Source organism: Syngnathus leptorhynchus, chromosome 1 (genome assembly GCF_054491065.1).
Source record: "Syngnathus leptorhynchus isolate UIUO chromosome 1, UIUO_Slep, whole genome shotgun sequence".
NCBI lineage: Eukaryota > Metazoa > Chordata > Actinopteri > Syngnathiformes > Syngnathidae > Syngnathus > Syngnathus leptorhynchus.
Genome location: NC_141195.1, coordinates 10,930,426 through 10,944,168, shown reverse-complemented (window position 1 = coordinate 10,944,168; position 13,743 = coordinate 10,930,426). Strand labels below are relative to the sequence as shown.

The 13,743-nt window shown below is 41.5% G+C and overlaps 1 protein-coding gene across 5 annotated transcripts in view; it reads right to left on the bottom strand.

Annotated features, from left to right (window-relative positions):
* Window positions 1-2,736: 2,736 nt before the first annotated feature.
* Window positions 2,737-13,743, bottom strand: part of LOC147061923 (vitamin D3 receptor A) — a 40,246-nt gene continuing 29,239 nt past the window's right edge. For 4 of the 5 annotated variants that reach the window (XM_085935814.1, XM_085935653.1, XM_085935897.1 and 1 more), the window contains exon 10: window positions 13,032-13,600. In XM_085935814.1, coding sequence (XP_085791940.1) covers window positions 13,347-13,600 — 254 coding nt within the window. In that variant the 3' untranslated portion in view covers window positions 13,032-13,346. Of the gene's footprint in view, window positions 3,059-13,031; window positions 13,601-13,743 lie in introns of those variants that run through there. The other variant, XM_085935982.1, reaches the window with a different exon arrangement.

Here is a 13,743-nt window from a genome sequence, read left to right as displayed (position 1 = left end):
ATCCGAGACAATTATTTCTTTGATAGTTTGTAAATAAAAACATAGAAACCCACAAATAGGAATGTCACCAACTGGTTTGAGATATTGAGAGCACTTGAAAGAAAATGCGTTCTGTGTCAAAGTCCCCAAAAAGATTTGACTATGGTATGAATCGTCCATCCTGAACCCTCTCCACAAACCACTGTAACAATGCCAGACAAGTCCAACTGCAGCCAGAGGAATGCAGAGTCACAACACAGAACATAAATCCATACAAGTGAGGCAGAGCTTTATAAAAAAAATAAAAAAAATATTAAGATTAACTCATTCACTGCCATTGATAAGAAAATACATAAAACATCATTTTGTACTGGGTTGGCAGAGAATTTTAGAGGGTTTATATAAAAAAAACTAAAAATAAAAAAGGGGTTGTTTCTGTGGACACCCTGAAATATTCTTGGCCCCCTCATGACCACCCGAGAAAAAAGTCCTAGCTCCGCCAGTGGTCACACAAAAAATAACATCTGTCAGGTTCTTTATATCGCTTCAAAATATCAGAAATTCTTGCACTTGTTTGCCCTGTTGATTGGATGCAATTGGAGAAGATGCAAACTCAAGCAGGCCTGATCTGAGATTTGAACCTCGAATCTCAGAAGTGTGGGGCAGAACTGCTAACCACTATTTCACTACATTTCCCATCTTTACCCAGTGCCTGCAAATTCCTCTAATTCCTCCATCCGTTTTTCCTCACTAACACCTGGGACGTTTTTGGAACCCTCTTTGTCTTCTTTTAAATGATAATAAAAATGTGGCTATTTAAATCCACGCTGAGTTTATTTGGCCTTTTGCTCTCGTGTCATTTTCATTCAAACTAACTGGCAAGTCTTTTTGGTTTCATTGTTGTTCGAAGATGTGGGAGTCAGCTAGCGAGGCGGAGGCAGCGGAGGAGTGTCTGGGGTTTACTCTCAGTCCCTTGCGGTAATATTTAATAACAAACATTAAAAATACCACAACAATCCATCACCGCATTCCCACGGCCCCAATGTCCAGCGCACGCACACATGCGTGCACACAACCCATACATGGCTTCTGGACATATATCGACGACATGCGTGTGCGTAAATACACTAATTCATACAGTGAAAAAACTAGTAGCTGTAGGGTGCAAACATTTGACATCAACAGAGAGGTGATAGAGGGAGACAACACAAAATGAGAAAACGGTCATCACAAGTTTGGACCAAAGCATTTAGTCAAAAGGATCCTCATTCCTGACTGATGGCAATTTAACTCCTGTGTGCAATAGCGTGCGTGTGTGTGAATGCATTCGTCATGTCGCCAGTGGCTTTCTGACCTCGTCTGGAGGTTTGGTGATCGCAGCCATAGATTCCTTTCCATCCCTCTCTCCCCTCCCCTCCGTGTTTCACATGTGCGTAAGCAATGATACCGCAACCCCCTTTCTCCCCCTCCTTTTGTCCCGTGATCCTCCCCTCTGCTTTTTTAACCCCACCTCCGCTCCACGAACTCGCCTGCATGTGTGCGGTCGCTTTGAGTTGCACTTAATTTACAGCGCCTGTTTTGTAAACAGTCAGCCTTTATTTTCTGTGTCATTTTGTGTCAACAGCACACGTGGTGAAATGTGAGGATGATTTCAGCCGAGCCGTAATGTACAAGGCAATGTTGCCCAGTTTTCATTGAGCTGAGGCACAAATATCTCACGGCACACCACCAACAAAAAGTGTCACAAAAAGTGTTTCATATGTTTAGAATGAAATAAAGAGCACAAAGTATGATTCTGTAATAATGTTCCACCCATTTAAGTGCTTCCTGTTACAGCTCTAATGAGACATTTTTGTGGGGTTGTGTGTAAAACAGGCAATTGTTACCATGTGAAAATAGAGGACATGCATGTGTGCAGTAAGTGTAGGCTAGGTGGTGTACATTGTACAGGGTGCTAAACGTCTAAACTTCCGCCACGTCCAGTGGAGTCACATGACTCACATAAATTGAATTCTAAAGCTTTGATTCTAGATTGTTGGGGTAGGACCCAAATGTGGGCCACGGACATATGCAGTGAACTAATTACCCGAACTCCGTAGAATACTTAGCTTTGCAATAAAGTTTGGCACTTTCCGTTGTGAGTGTGAATTTGGGTTATGTGGCCGTCGTGGGGGGCCATATTCTTACAAGAGGAAAAAGGCGCACAGCTGTACATGTCCCACCTGGCTGACAACAAAGTCACTATGTAAGGTATTTTCATTCTTGTGCTATATATTTTTGCATGGAATTCAATGCAAAATGGATTCAGTGTCTCAGAAAAACCCGTGATTTATAGCCAGCCTCAGAATTCAATTACTAATCGTTTGTGCACTCATTCCCTAGTTAGGCACAGCGGGTGTGTCAGAAGGCGGTATGGCAGAATATACTTGAGACGAAGATATGCGCAAGATCAGACGCGTTAAAAAGGACTTGCGCAAAAAGGCAGACTATAGCCCAAGGAGCAGAACTCAATTGGGAACCAATAAATCAGTTGTAATAATAATTTTCATTAATGAGCCATCATTTTGACAGGCATGTGTCAGAAATGTTGATAGTGTATTTGGTACATTTGGTACACCTCTGTTCCATATTAAGTCTCCAAAGGGAACATGTTGGGTGGGATACTTTGCTAAAACAACAACAACGACCAGTTTCCAGACATTGGAAGACTAAATTCAGACAGCAGGTGATTGGTCATTACCTGAGCCACTGTGATGTAATTTTAATTTTCAGTTGACAGTAAGAGGCAAAAGTATACAAACAAGTGGCTTTTGCTGCTCTATTCATATTCCACCAACACAATATTAATCACAATACCGTGTTGACACTAGTGGGGGCAGATACAACATTATTGTAAAGAAAATGTTGGTGTTGACTTCCCCTTTAATAAGGTGTTTTATGAGTACAAGACATTTGATTCAAAACACTAACCTAATGTCAGACACAAAAAAACAGCACTACATTTGCACTTTGGGTTTGATGCCCACAGCATTTCATTGGGAATCGAGTTGCCTCGAATCTCAGTGGCAGTCCTTCATCACTGTAAATGACAACCACAACAACAAACAAATTGTGACATGAATATCTCTCCGACAGTGGCATCACAGTTCATCTTTGAATGTTTCATACAACTCAGCTATTGCTTCTGTTTGGTTTGGTTAAGACATTTAGCATACGTACATAGTATGTGTTTTAAAAATGACAGGGATTATTTTATTTCGATGAGATTCATCATGTATAAGTAATGAATATCAGACAATTGTCTGAACAAAAGAATCTGTTTATATAGGGATTATTTTAGTTTCCAGTATTGCAGCATAGTCCCCCACCACCACCACCACCACAACAACACCCTGATTTGTTACAGTGTTACGACATCCCGTAACATTCCAGTAAAAGTGAATGCGTCACAGTGAGCCGGATGTGACTGTGTGTGTTTTCACGTCTGTGCTTGCCTCCAGTGCATGTCCTAACAATTATGCAGGAATGTGAGTGTGAGAACACTTGAAATGGCCTTTTCTATCTCAAGCAGGACTCTAAATGCTTGTCTTTTTTAAGAGCTGTGAAAGCCAGCAAGATCCTATATTAGCCAGCACTCAATCTACATAGTGCAGCAAGCAAGTGGCTTGTGATGGCACACAACTGAAACCACAGGAGATAAAAAATGTCTAGTTTCTAAGTCTGACAAAAATAGAGAGGACTGTTTTGGGTATCCTTCCCAATAAGGGTTTGGCATACCCGTGTGCTCAAGGGCCACTGGGCCAAGTCATTCACACACAAGAGTGACATTTTAAGAAATTGCTAAAATGTGCATGTAACAATTGAACATAGATGTTTGGGTTAAATTGAGGTTAATAATCAATTTGTTGTTAAAATATGTAGTTAAAATGTAGCATTCAGTAGTTTACTTTGTTTTTATATTAGTATTATTGGTGGATGCTTGCATTGGTCTGAAATGGATTAATTTGTTTAATTGTAGCCTACATGTGCTGGCAGATTTTACATCAGCCCAATGTGTTGCTCTTAGCTATTTGTGAGCGTTTTCAGCTGTGTGTCTTGTGTCATTGTCCTGTTGGAAGACAAATGACTTGCCACAAAGTCCAACCTTTCTTCCACTCTGCAGCATATTTCTACCCAGATTGCTTTGAGAGTCTTGAATCAAATTAACTCTAGGACCCAAGCACCCTCTGCTGGTTAAATATTTCTACCTGTATCATGAAATAATAAAAGATCCATAATTTTAAGAATTTGAGGTCATTTTCTTACTGTTATTTTTTGAATCTGAAATTTTGTTAAACTAGACTTTTATTTAAATATACACGAATTTGTTGTCTCATGGATAAATCTCATCTGTGAGCAGTTGTAAGTTTTTTGTGATTATACAGTGTACGATAGAAACTATGGAAAGGTAATAGATGATTTTTGAATAGTATATGTTGAGCACTGTAAACCTTTTAATTAAATTATTTTCGTGAAACGTGGTGGACTAGTAAGAGAACATGAAATCGATGAAATTTAAACTGACATTCTTTACGTGTCGTACAACATAAATGGGAAACCTGTGTACATTCAAACTTCAAACTCCATGCAGGAAGGCCACAGCTGTGATCCAACCCTAACAGCACGGACTAGAACTGTGAGTCAGATGAGCGAACAAGCACAGCCCAAAACATCTGACCCACAAATGTTTATAATATCGAATGCTAAAAATGTGTTGAACTCTTGCGTTACATCTCTTCCACAAACGATGATGCTTTGACGACCAGTTTCAAAAAAAGCCACAAGCGGAGTGGATGTTTTGCATCATTATGTACAGCTGCTTTATTTCTGATTTGCTCCAAATATTATCAGTATTTTTTTTTTTACTAGATACAATGCATGTAATCAAAGTACAACGGATCAAATGCAGGGAGAAGAGCACAAAAAAAGAAAAATAAACCGTGACACAGCCAGAGCAGTTGAGTTGTATGCATAAAAGAACTTCCTGTTGAGCCATCTACAATAATGGCATGGTAACTGTGTGATGACAACAAAAACACCAGATGCAATGAGGTCTGGTTGGTTTTACTGCATGGTGGTACTGGTACTTATCTTGGGACGCAACTACATGACAACTGTACCGCTTGCAAAGACAAAAAGTCCGCTGAGCTTATCACATGAACTTGGTGATTTTTGTCATGAAGTGAAATTGAGCAAATACTATACAAATCAAAATAGATGATTGATTAGCGTGTCTCCATTTTTATACAAAATCATTTGGGTTGTGTAAGACTTAAATTCCGGTTATTGTTGAATATGACTACATTGGAGCAATATCCTCCCCTGACAAAAGTGTTGCCGTGAAGCGCTACGACAGCGTCGACATCAGCACTACAAATACGGATCGTAAAAGCCCTGCTATCGTCCCAAAATAAGGCTGAGGGTTGTAGGCACACCAAGGTACAACTGAGCTGAGCAATTATGTGCATCGGTTCAAAAATCCTGATGTTAAAAATGGACATGGAGCATTTATACAGACATTAAGAAAATCATATACAAGTGCATCATTGGCAAAAAGACTGCTGGTGTGGGAGAAACAAGTGCACAGTGACGTGTGCGGCGTCCGTCTGGGAGTCTCTGCATTTGCCCCGTCCGTGGGCTTCGCTTAATAGGGTGCGGTGCGTGAGCGGACAAGTGCAAGCGAGCAAGAAAGCCATCCAGCAAGCACATTGCATTGCAAAGAGGTAGCGGAAAAACACAGCCGTCTGTCACAATTCAGCCACTCTTGAAAGAAAGATGCGGCCTCTCCATCCACAGAATTGTTCAAAAGCTCACAGACTACCTCATATGACAAGTATGTAGTCTGAATCCGGTGCCAGATTTGTGGGGAACTTAAAAGTGGGGGATGACAGCAGTGCAACCCACGGGACATCTTCAGAAGTTTCCCATGAAATCACATTGAAAATGTGAACGTATTCATCCAACGTGACTTTACAAAATACAATAGTGTGGAATAGGTTGATTTCAGAGCTTAAGGGGGATTTGCAATTTTCTGTTTGTTAAAACTGTCTGTATGGCCTGACAGTATTTCATTCATTTACTAGAACATGAATTAAATAATCCATTCACTCCCCTTTTGGACCCATATTGCGCCTCGAATGATATACCACCACATCCCAGAAAAAAACAACAACCCATCATAGACAGAAGGCATGATTGACAAAATGCAAACCCCAATGGCCTCAACGACTTGGGGTTTCAGGAGCTCTGCGAGCATGATGGAATATACACATCCAGGAGAAGAAATAAAATGTCCCTCCTTCATTTGCCAACGACTGGCTATATTAGTCAAACAAACAGAAGCAGAGTGAAGGGAACTCCCAGAGCTAATCAACCTGTCCCACACAATTGTATGCTGTTAAACATCACACAGTGTGACAGTAGAAAAGAAACTGCTATTGAAACAAAATAACATGTTTGGCTCAGTGGTATTCTACTGGGTGAATACTGTGCATTCAGAACATATCCACGGCGCTTCACTTTTTCCATTTTATGTTATAGTCTCACTTCAAAATGAAACACTGTAAATTATTTTCCCTTCACACATCATAACAATGTGTGTGGTTTTAATTTGTAAAAAAAAAACAACAACAACAACAACAACAACATGTACGTAAGTATTCACAGCCTTTGCCACAAACTCCATCATGTTTCCACAGATCCCCCTTTTTAGGTGACTCCAGCTTGATTGGAATCCTGTGGTTAATAAGGTTGATTGGACATGATTTGGGATGGCACACACTATATAAGGTCCCACAGGTGACCAAGCATTAAGTCAAAGGTATTGCCTTTAAACCTCCAAGACAGGATTGTCCTGAGACACAAATAAAGCTAAGGGTACAAAAAACAATTCATCTTCCTTTAATGGAAGATGTTTGGAACCAGCAGGACTCTACCAAAAGCTGGCCACCTGTCTAAATTATGCATTGTCAGGGTCACAGTTCCATTGGTCCTCTGTGAAGCAAGAACCTTCCAGAAGGACAACCATATCTGCAGCACTCCAATCAGGCCTGGTATGGTAGATGAAAACTAGTCCTTGGTGAAAGGCACATGGCAGCCAGAGTGGAGTTTCCCAAAAGGCACCTGAAGGGCTTTTAGATCATATGACAGAAATTCTCTAGTCCATTGAGGGAAAAAAAAAAATTAATAATAATAAGTCGTAATTGAGGGGAAGATCAATGCAGCAATGTACAGAGACATCCTGGAGAAAAACCTGCTCTAGAATGCTCAAGAACTCAGACTGGGTGGGAGGTTTACTTTCCAAAACGACAACGATCTTAACTCATTCACTGCCATTGACGGCTATAGATGCCAAATATCCATTTGAACTGTGCTGGCAGTGAATGAGTTGAGCACACCACTCAGACAACATAAGACAAATCCGTGAATGCCCTTGAGTGGCTGAGCCAGCCCACAGACTTGAATGTCAAAAATCTCCTGAGAGATCTGAAGATGGCTGTGCATCTAAATTGATGGAGATTGAGAGGAGCTACAAAGGATAATGGGCCTAAACTGTACCAAGCTTCTTGTATCATATTCAAAATTTCATGCTGTGATTACTGTCGAAGGTGCACCAACAAAGTGTTGGGCAAAGGCTGTGAATATATTAATACATTTGCAAAAATTGAAAATAAAAACACACACATTACCATTAGTTGGTTTTTGAGGAAACATTCAAGTGAATTGAATTCACTTTTAGTATGCGTCTGTGACATAAAATGAGGAAAAAGTTGAAACGCTGTGAATAATTTTCAGATGGTCTGTATGGCGGACAGAGGACAAGCCACTACAATGAACACTTTTGAATTAACTCGTGAATTTGTACACTGAGAGAGCGGATTGGCTGAATAGCTGATAGAATGCAAGAAGAGTGTGTGAGGTTTGTGTTGTTCACTGCTCACCTATGAAAGCTTCCTGCAAGCTGAGAGAGAGCAGCAAACAAAGTTTTGAAAGAAAAGCAGGCAGTTTGCTGAGGTTGGATTAAAGCTGATGCGCATCGGCTCGGAGTGGCAACAACTAAAGAAAACACCAACGATTAAAAAAAAAAAAAAAAAGGATTCTATTTCTATGATCTAAACTGGGATCCCAATGTCTTGATGAAATGTTTGGAGAACAAGAGCGATACAAGAAGAGCAAAGCAGACAGAGACGTGTGATGTTTGGACGATGGACTCAAATGGGTTGATGAGGAACCCCTTTCGTGGGCTAGCCTACTTTACTTCTCGTGTTGACTTTGTACATGCCTATTACGACAACACTGAAAAGGCAAAAAATACTATGTGCAGTCACAGAATTATGAGAATTGTTATTATAAGAACAAGTATTTCATTTGAGAAATGACGTTTTGTTTTTTTACATACGTGTGCCTGCATATATTTAAAACCACATCAATAGTGTCAACACTGAGCATGAACGCGTGTGTCCAAAAATGTTTAATGGTGAGTATTTATTAATATCGAGAGGCTGTTGGTATCGGACCTTTCCTTGTCCTAATGAAAATCTTGACATTCCCTCATTAAAGTAACCGTAGCAATACATATATTATATTCGATGTTATATTTTTTTAATTATATGCAAATAAATTAATATTATGACTATGGAAATTCTCGCAGCATGTCAACTTGATTCTTATAACACTATGGGTGAAATATTACAGCTTTGTGAGAATGCAATTTTAAATATTCATTATAACAACATGACTATTTTCATAAGTTTACAACTTTATTCCTGCTAATCTTCTCTTCACATTTTCTCCTGTGTGGCCTTAATATTTCTTGGCAGTGTTTGTATTCACTTAGCACATTCGTTTGGAACATCCTTTTGACATGACGTTCACATTTGGGGCCAAAATGAGCATTTTCACTTTTCAAATCACCACCGGTTACACTAAACTTGCATTTACTTTTCAAATGTGTTTGCATTCCAATTTGATGCTAGTTTGACTCATTTGGTTTTGAGACTGCTCTACATTAGACTGCCTTTTGACTAAAACAAATGTGAGCCACATCTGGGGAGACGAGAAGGATTTGAAGCCATACTGGCTTTAAGGCTCCCTTTATGAAACAGCTGCGACAACTTCCCCAAGTCTTTCTTCCTCACTGCAGGGTAGCAGCCAGCCAACAAATATAAACTTCTTCCAGTCTGAAGTGGATTGTAAAGACAGGCCCACTTTGCACACTATGAATTGAGAATCTAGCCAACTAAATCGTGAAACTTGATGCGCTTGAACCAACCCGCCTGACATCAAGTGGACGAATCTGAGTCTTCGTTACCACTAGGTGTGCGCTCGTATAAATCTTGACACGATAACTTCACTGACTTCACTGTAGATCTGTAAGCTTATATTGTGATATGTTGAGGTAAAAAAATATTATCCAGCATTTGAAGAGATCAAACAGGGAAAATAATGACTGTACACGACAAACATTTCAGTTAATGTTAAATTAAAAAGGAATTGGATATAAGCTCCTGTATTCAGAATCTATGTGCTGAAGGGAGAGGTAGTATGTTTGGTTCAGGCAGCGCTGAAGCTGAGCTGCAGACACCGGACAAAAGAGTGATGATCCGGAAATGAGCACAAAGCCAGAAAACCATAGAGGGAGTCAAAACCTCCAAACATTGGGATCCACCAAAAGAGTGCACGTGCGTGCGATGAGTTGATGTTCGGTTCCCTACAAGGCTATTATTATGGACATGACTGAGGTATCTGTTTTGATGGTGTGTAGTGGCGGAGGTTGCTTTCACACTATTAGCTGGCTTTCTCTGGTCCCAAACAGCTGGTGGATTTGTAAACCCCTGGATTGCTTCCTCTTAACAGAGATAAGCAAATTGAATCAGAATAATTCAAAAAGTCATTAATGTTGGCGATAATACTGTCCTGTCCGGACATTCTTGCAGGCAAGAATATGTTCACACATACTGACAATCTGGTCAATTTCGAGCAGTTTGAACCGACGAGTCTTCTGGAGCTTGACAAGAAAAAGGGCACCTTTGATCCATGCGTACTTTTGTATCTTAATCCAATCAAGTTGTCACCGATATTGAAGAGGTAGTGTTGTCTGTTAACTTTGTCAGTGGCCTGTTGCTTTAAATATTGCTGTGGATTATGGATTTAAAAAAAAATTGTACATTTTATTTTCCAGCTTGATGGAAGACCACAATGCCTGTGACAGGTCAGTCTTGGTACTTCATCAGTCATCACATTGAAAAAAAAAAAATAAACAATTATTATGGGACCAAAGAAAGCTAGCTAGTGAAAGAACCGCAAGTAAGGCTACTGAGGTGGAGCTGCTAACCTGACTGGAATGGGTGGGAGGCTCAACAGATTAGGTTCATCCAATCACCAAACACAGAAAAAGTTTGATGTTTCCTTGCCCGAACCCTTCAAGTTGAACCGTCTCCCCCTCCGCCTATCAGCATTCTTTTTTGAAGAAGGTGATGTATGTCCATTTTCAACAGACGTGTTTCATTTTTTCTTCTTATAACGTAAATTCTGAGAGCTGCAAAGTGAGGCAGAAAAGTGAGCAAGGTATCATCACACTTTGGGATCAGGAGGTGACAAGTCGTCATCAGTCACTGCATATCCCGCTGGGCCGAAGCGATCCTCCTTTCAAAATTTCTGTACAAAGTCTCGTGGAGGTCCATCGAAAGGTTTAGCGGGGTGGGGTAAAGGGTCATTTGAGCATTGTTTGTTTTCACAGTTAAGCAAAAGTCCAACGGCAGATGTTCCCATCAGCACTTGGTGCACCAAAGAAGCAGAGCCGAGACGGCTGCTGGGTTAAAGCTGTGTTGAGTCATCAACTGCAGTAACATTGTCTCCTGCAGAAGATGAGGCGGTATGGTGGTTGGTTGTTGAAGAGGCACGCCAACGTCGGTTGCCATTGGCGTGTCAGTTATATTGAGGCAGTGTGCCACTGAGGCAGGATTTGACTCCTTCCATTAAGGTTGTTGATATGGCGTTCAGGTTTGTACAGATTCCAGTTGAAAAGCGCTTGTTTCCCTTCCATAAAGGCAAGGAATACGATTGCTCAGTTAGAACAGAGTGAGCGTGGAAAGAGCTCCAGCAGACCTCCACTAATCCATGAAATCAAAAGTCCTAAACCAGCAAGCCAAGCGCAAGCTAGAGAATGTGGATTAGCGCAAACAGAGAAAGCACTTTCACCCAAATCGTAATCGTACTTTAGCGGTGTCAAAAGCTTATCCATTGACTTTGGATGGACGGCGAGGACATCTCGTGGTGACCGCGCACTGATTTGAGCATGGTTCTTTTCATGCATAGGAATGTTAAGTGACGAGAGGTTGAGACATTCTGCGAATGATACTAGATTGCAAAAATTTGGTAGAAGTGTCCCAAAATACAACACTTTTAGTTTTGTTTCCTTCAGCAAGCCAGACGCGCTCACCAGAAGGGTCGACTCCATCCATCGACTTGAATAATACAACACAAGGATCCATAACCCCTAATTGCATATCATGCTTGTGATGCCATAGCATATTGAACTCTTTTAGTGTTTTGCCAACATTAAATTCGAAATATGTACAGGCCAGACTGAGCAAGTGGTATTTACAAGGTTTTTCCACAAGGGGGCGCTCAAGGCCTGCTGAGGGGCTGTCAAGTGACCTGTAGTAGCAGTAAAACGCTCCATTTTTCCCCTTGCCATGCACTGAAAGCATCAACAAGCATCAACACATTTAAAACCCTCATCTTTTTCTATATTGCTACCTTGAGTATTCGTCCTGAAATCAAATTAATTGACATCTAACCTCCATCATTCATCGATCCAATTGATTTGGAGCTTTCAATTAAGTGTTATCTGGTACGATTAGAAATCACAGTGACGCAGAGAGCTTTGAAAACGTTGTCTTCTGATTGTAAGCTTACGCCTGACACACATCAACACCATGTACACACACTATCAGACAGAACTTATCCCTGAGGTAACAGCGAGCAAACTTTCTGCTGCTGTCTTAGCAGCCCAACTAAAATGTGGCGGACAGCTGCTACCCACCACATAGTGACGTCATCATTGTCAGTCTACAAACTTCACAGGTCAAAAAAAAAAAAAGAAAAATGGGAGAAGCCCAGGCTTCAGCCAGGGCCGAACCGACACCCCCTTGTGGTCTAGCAATATTTTTTTTATACTGTACACATAAACATAGAAGGACTGCTCAGACTGCATCCCTACTGTCAAAGAGGACCGAAGGCACACTGAGAAGGGGCCTTCAAATTCCATACAGCAGGCTTTCCCAAACTAAGGGCTGCGGTTCACTTTTGCTTTGATTGATAGTCAAACTATCTCTTTATAATTCACACGGGTCTTCCATGTTCTTTATATATTAGTTTGTACAGCAATATGTGGATTAAGTTTAGAGACTTTGGGTCCCTTGGAGGAGCCTAGCTGACAAAGTTTGGGAAACCCTGCCTTACATTACACATTACCATCGGGCTTCTTCCGAAGCACCAAGCCGTCTTAAATACAGAGATATATATTTGTGTTAATCTATATAGTTCAGCTTATACATTTCATTTATAGAGCGTTATACATATACGTACATTCCTGCGTAATTCCCTTTTGAATGGACAGCAAGGAATTCCAACCCCCCTTTTCTTTTTTTGGGGGGCTCCATCCCTGTCACTCCTGACAGGCTTTTTTTTCTCTTCTTCTGGCCACTGATACTTTGAACTTGCTTGTAAGCATCAAATATTCTTATAAGATTGCCGCTGTTTGGGTGCCTTGGCTTGTGGCATCAGCATAGATGGATACAACCAGTGTATTCCTCTCCAATTGGCAATTTGAACAGCAAGCAGAGTGGTGGGGACAAGGGTGGCCCCATCCATCCATCCATCCATCCATCCATCCATCCATCCATCCATCCATCCATCCATCCATCCATCCATCCATCCATCCATCCCTCCATCCATCCATCCATCCATCCATCCATCCATCCCTCCATCCATCCCTCCCTCCCTCCCTCCCTCCATCCATCCATCCATCCATCCATCCACCCACCCACCCAACCACATTCAATTGCCAAATGTTACGAGGAACTGTGGAGCTGAAGGGTGTTCAAATGTCAAGATGTTATCTGATTATCCAAGTGCTGCGGGTATCCAATACATCCGAGAATTTTGATCTTGATGCATTCCAGATTTCTTGCTAGCCAAGATCTAGACAAAAAGTGAGGCGCATGATGATGCATCTATCCATGTCACTTTTCCAGCGGTGGTAGTGATGGGGCATGGAAGGTGGGGGGGTATAAAGGCGATAAGTGTGCGTTTGTGCGTCTCTGCTATGACACCTCACTGCCAAAAACCTCCAGCACAAGCGGGGTGAGCTGCATGCTGTGCTCAGGCTGAAAGGACAGCGAGCGGTACTGCTTGGAGTGTTCCTCGTTCAGGCTGCGGAGGTCGGCCAGCTTCTGGATCATCTTGGCGTAGAGAAGGCGTCCGCCGGGGTGGTTGACTCGGATGTAAGCCTGAAGAGTCTCCGACATGTGGTCCTGGAGTTGCTCGATGCGGCCGTGGTCCTGCACCCCGGGACGATCTGCCATCAGGGAGGAGGTATGATAGGAGGTTGAGGAGCAGATGTGAAGCACAAGTTTGGATGGCGGCGGGATGGGAGGTGGAGGATGAATAAGGAACATAATTTACATCTTTCTAAACTCAGGATTAAGTTACACTTCCCAT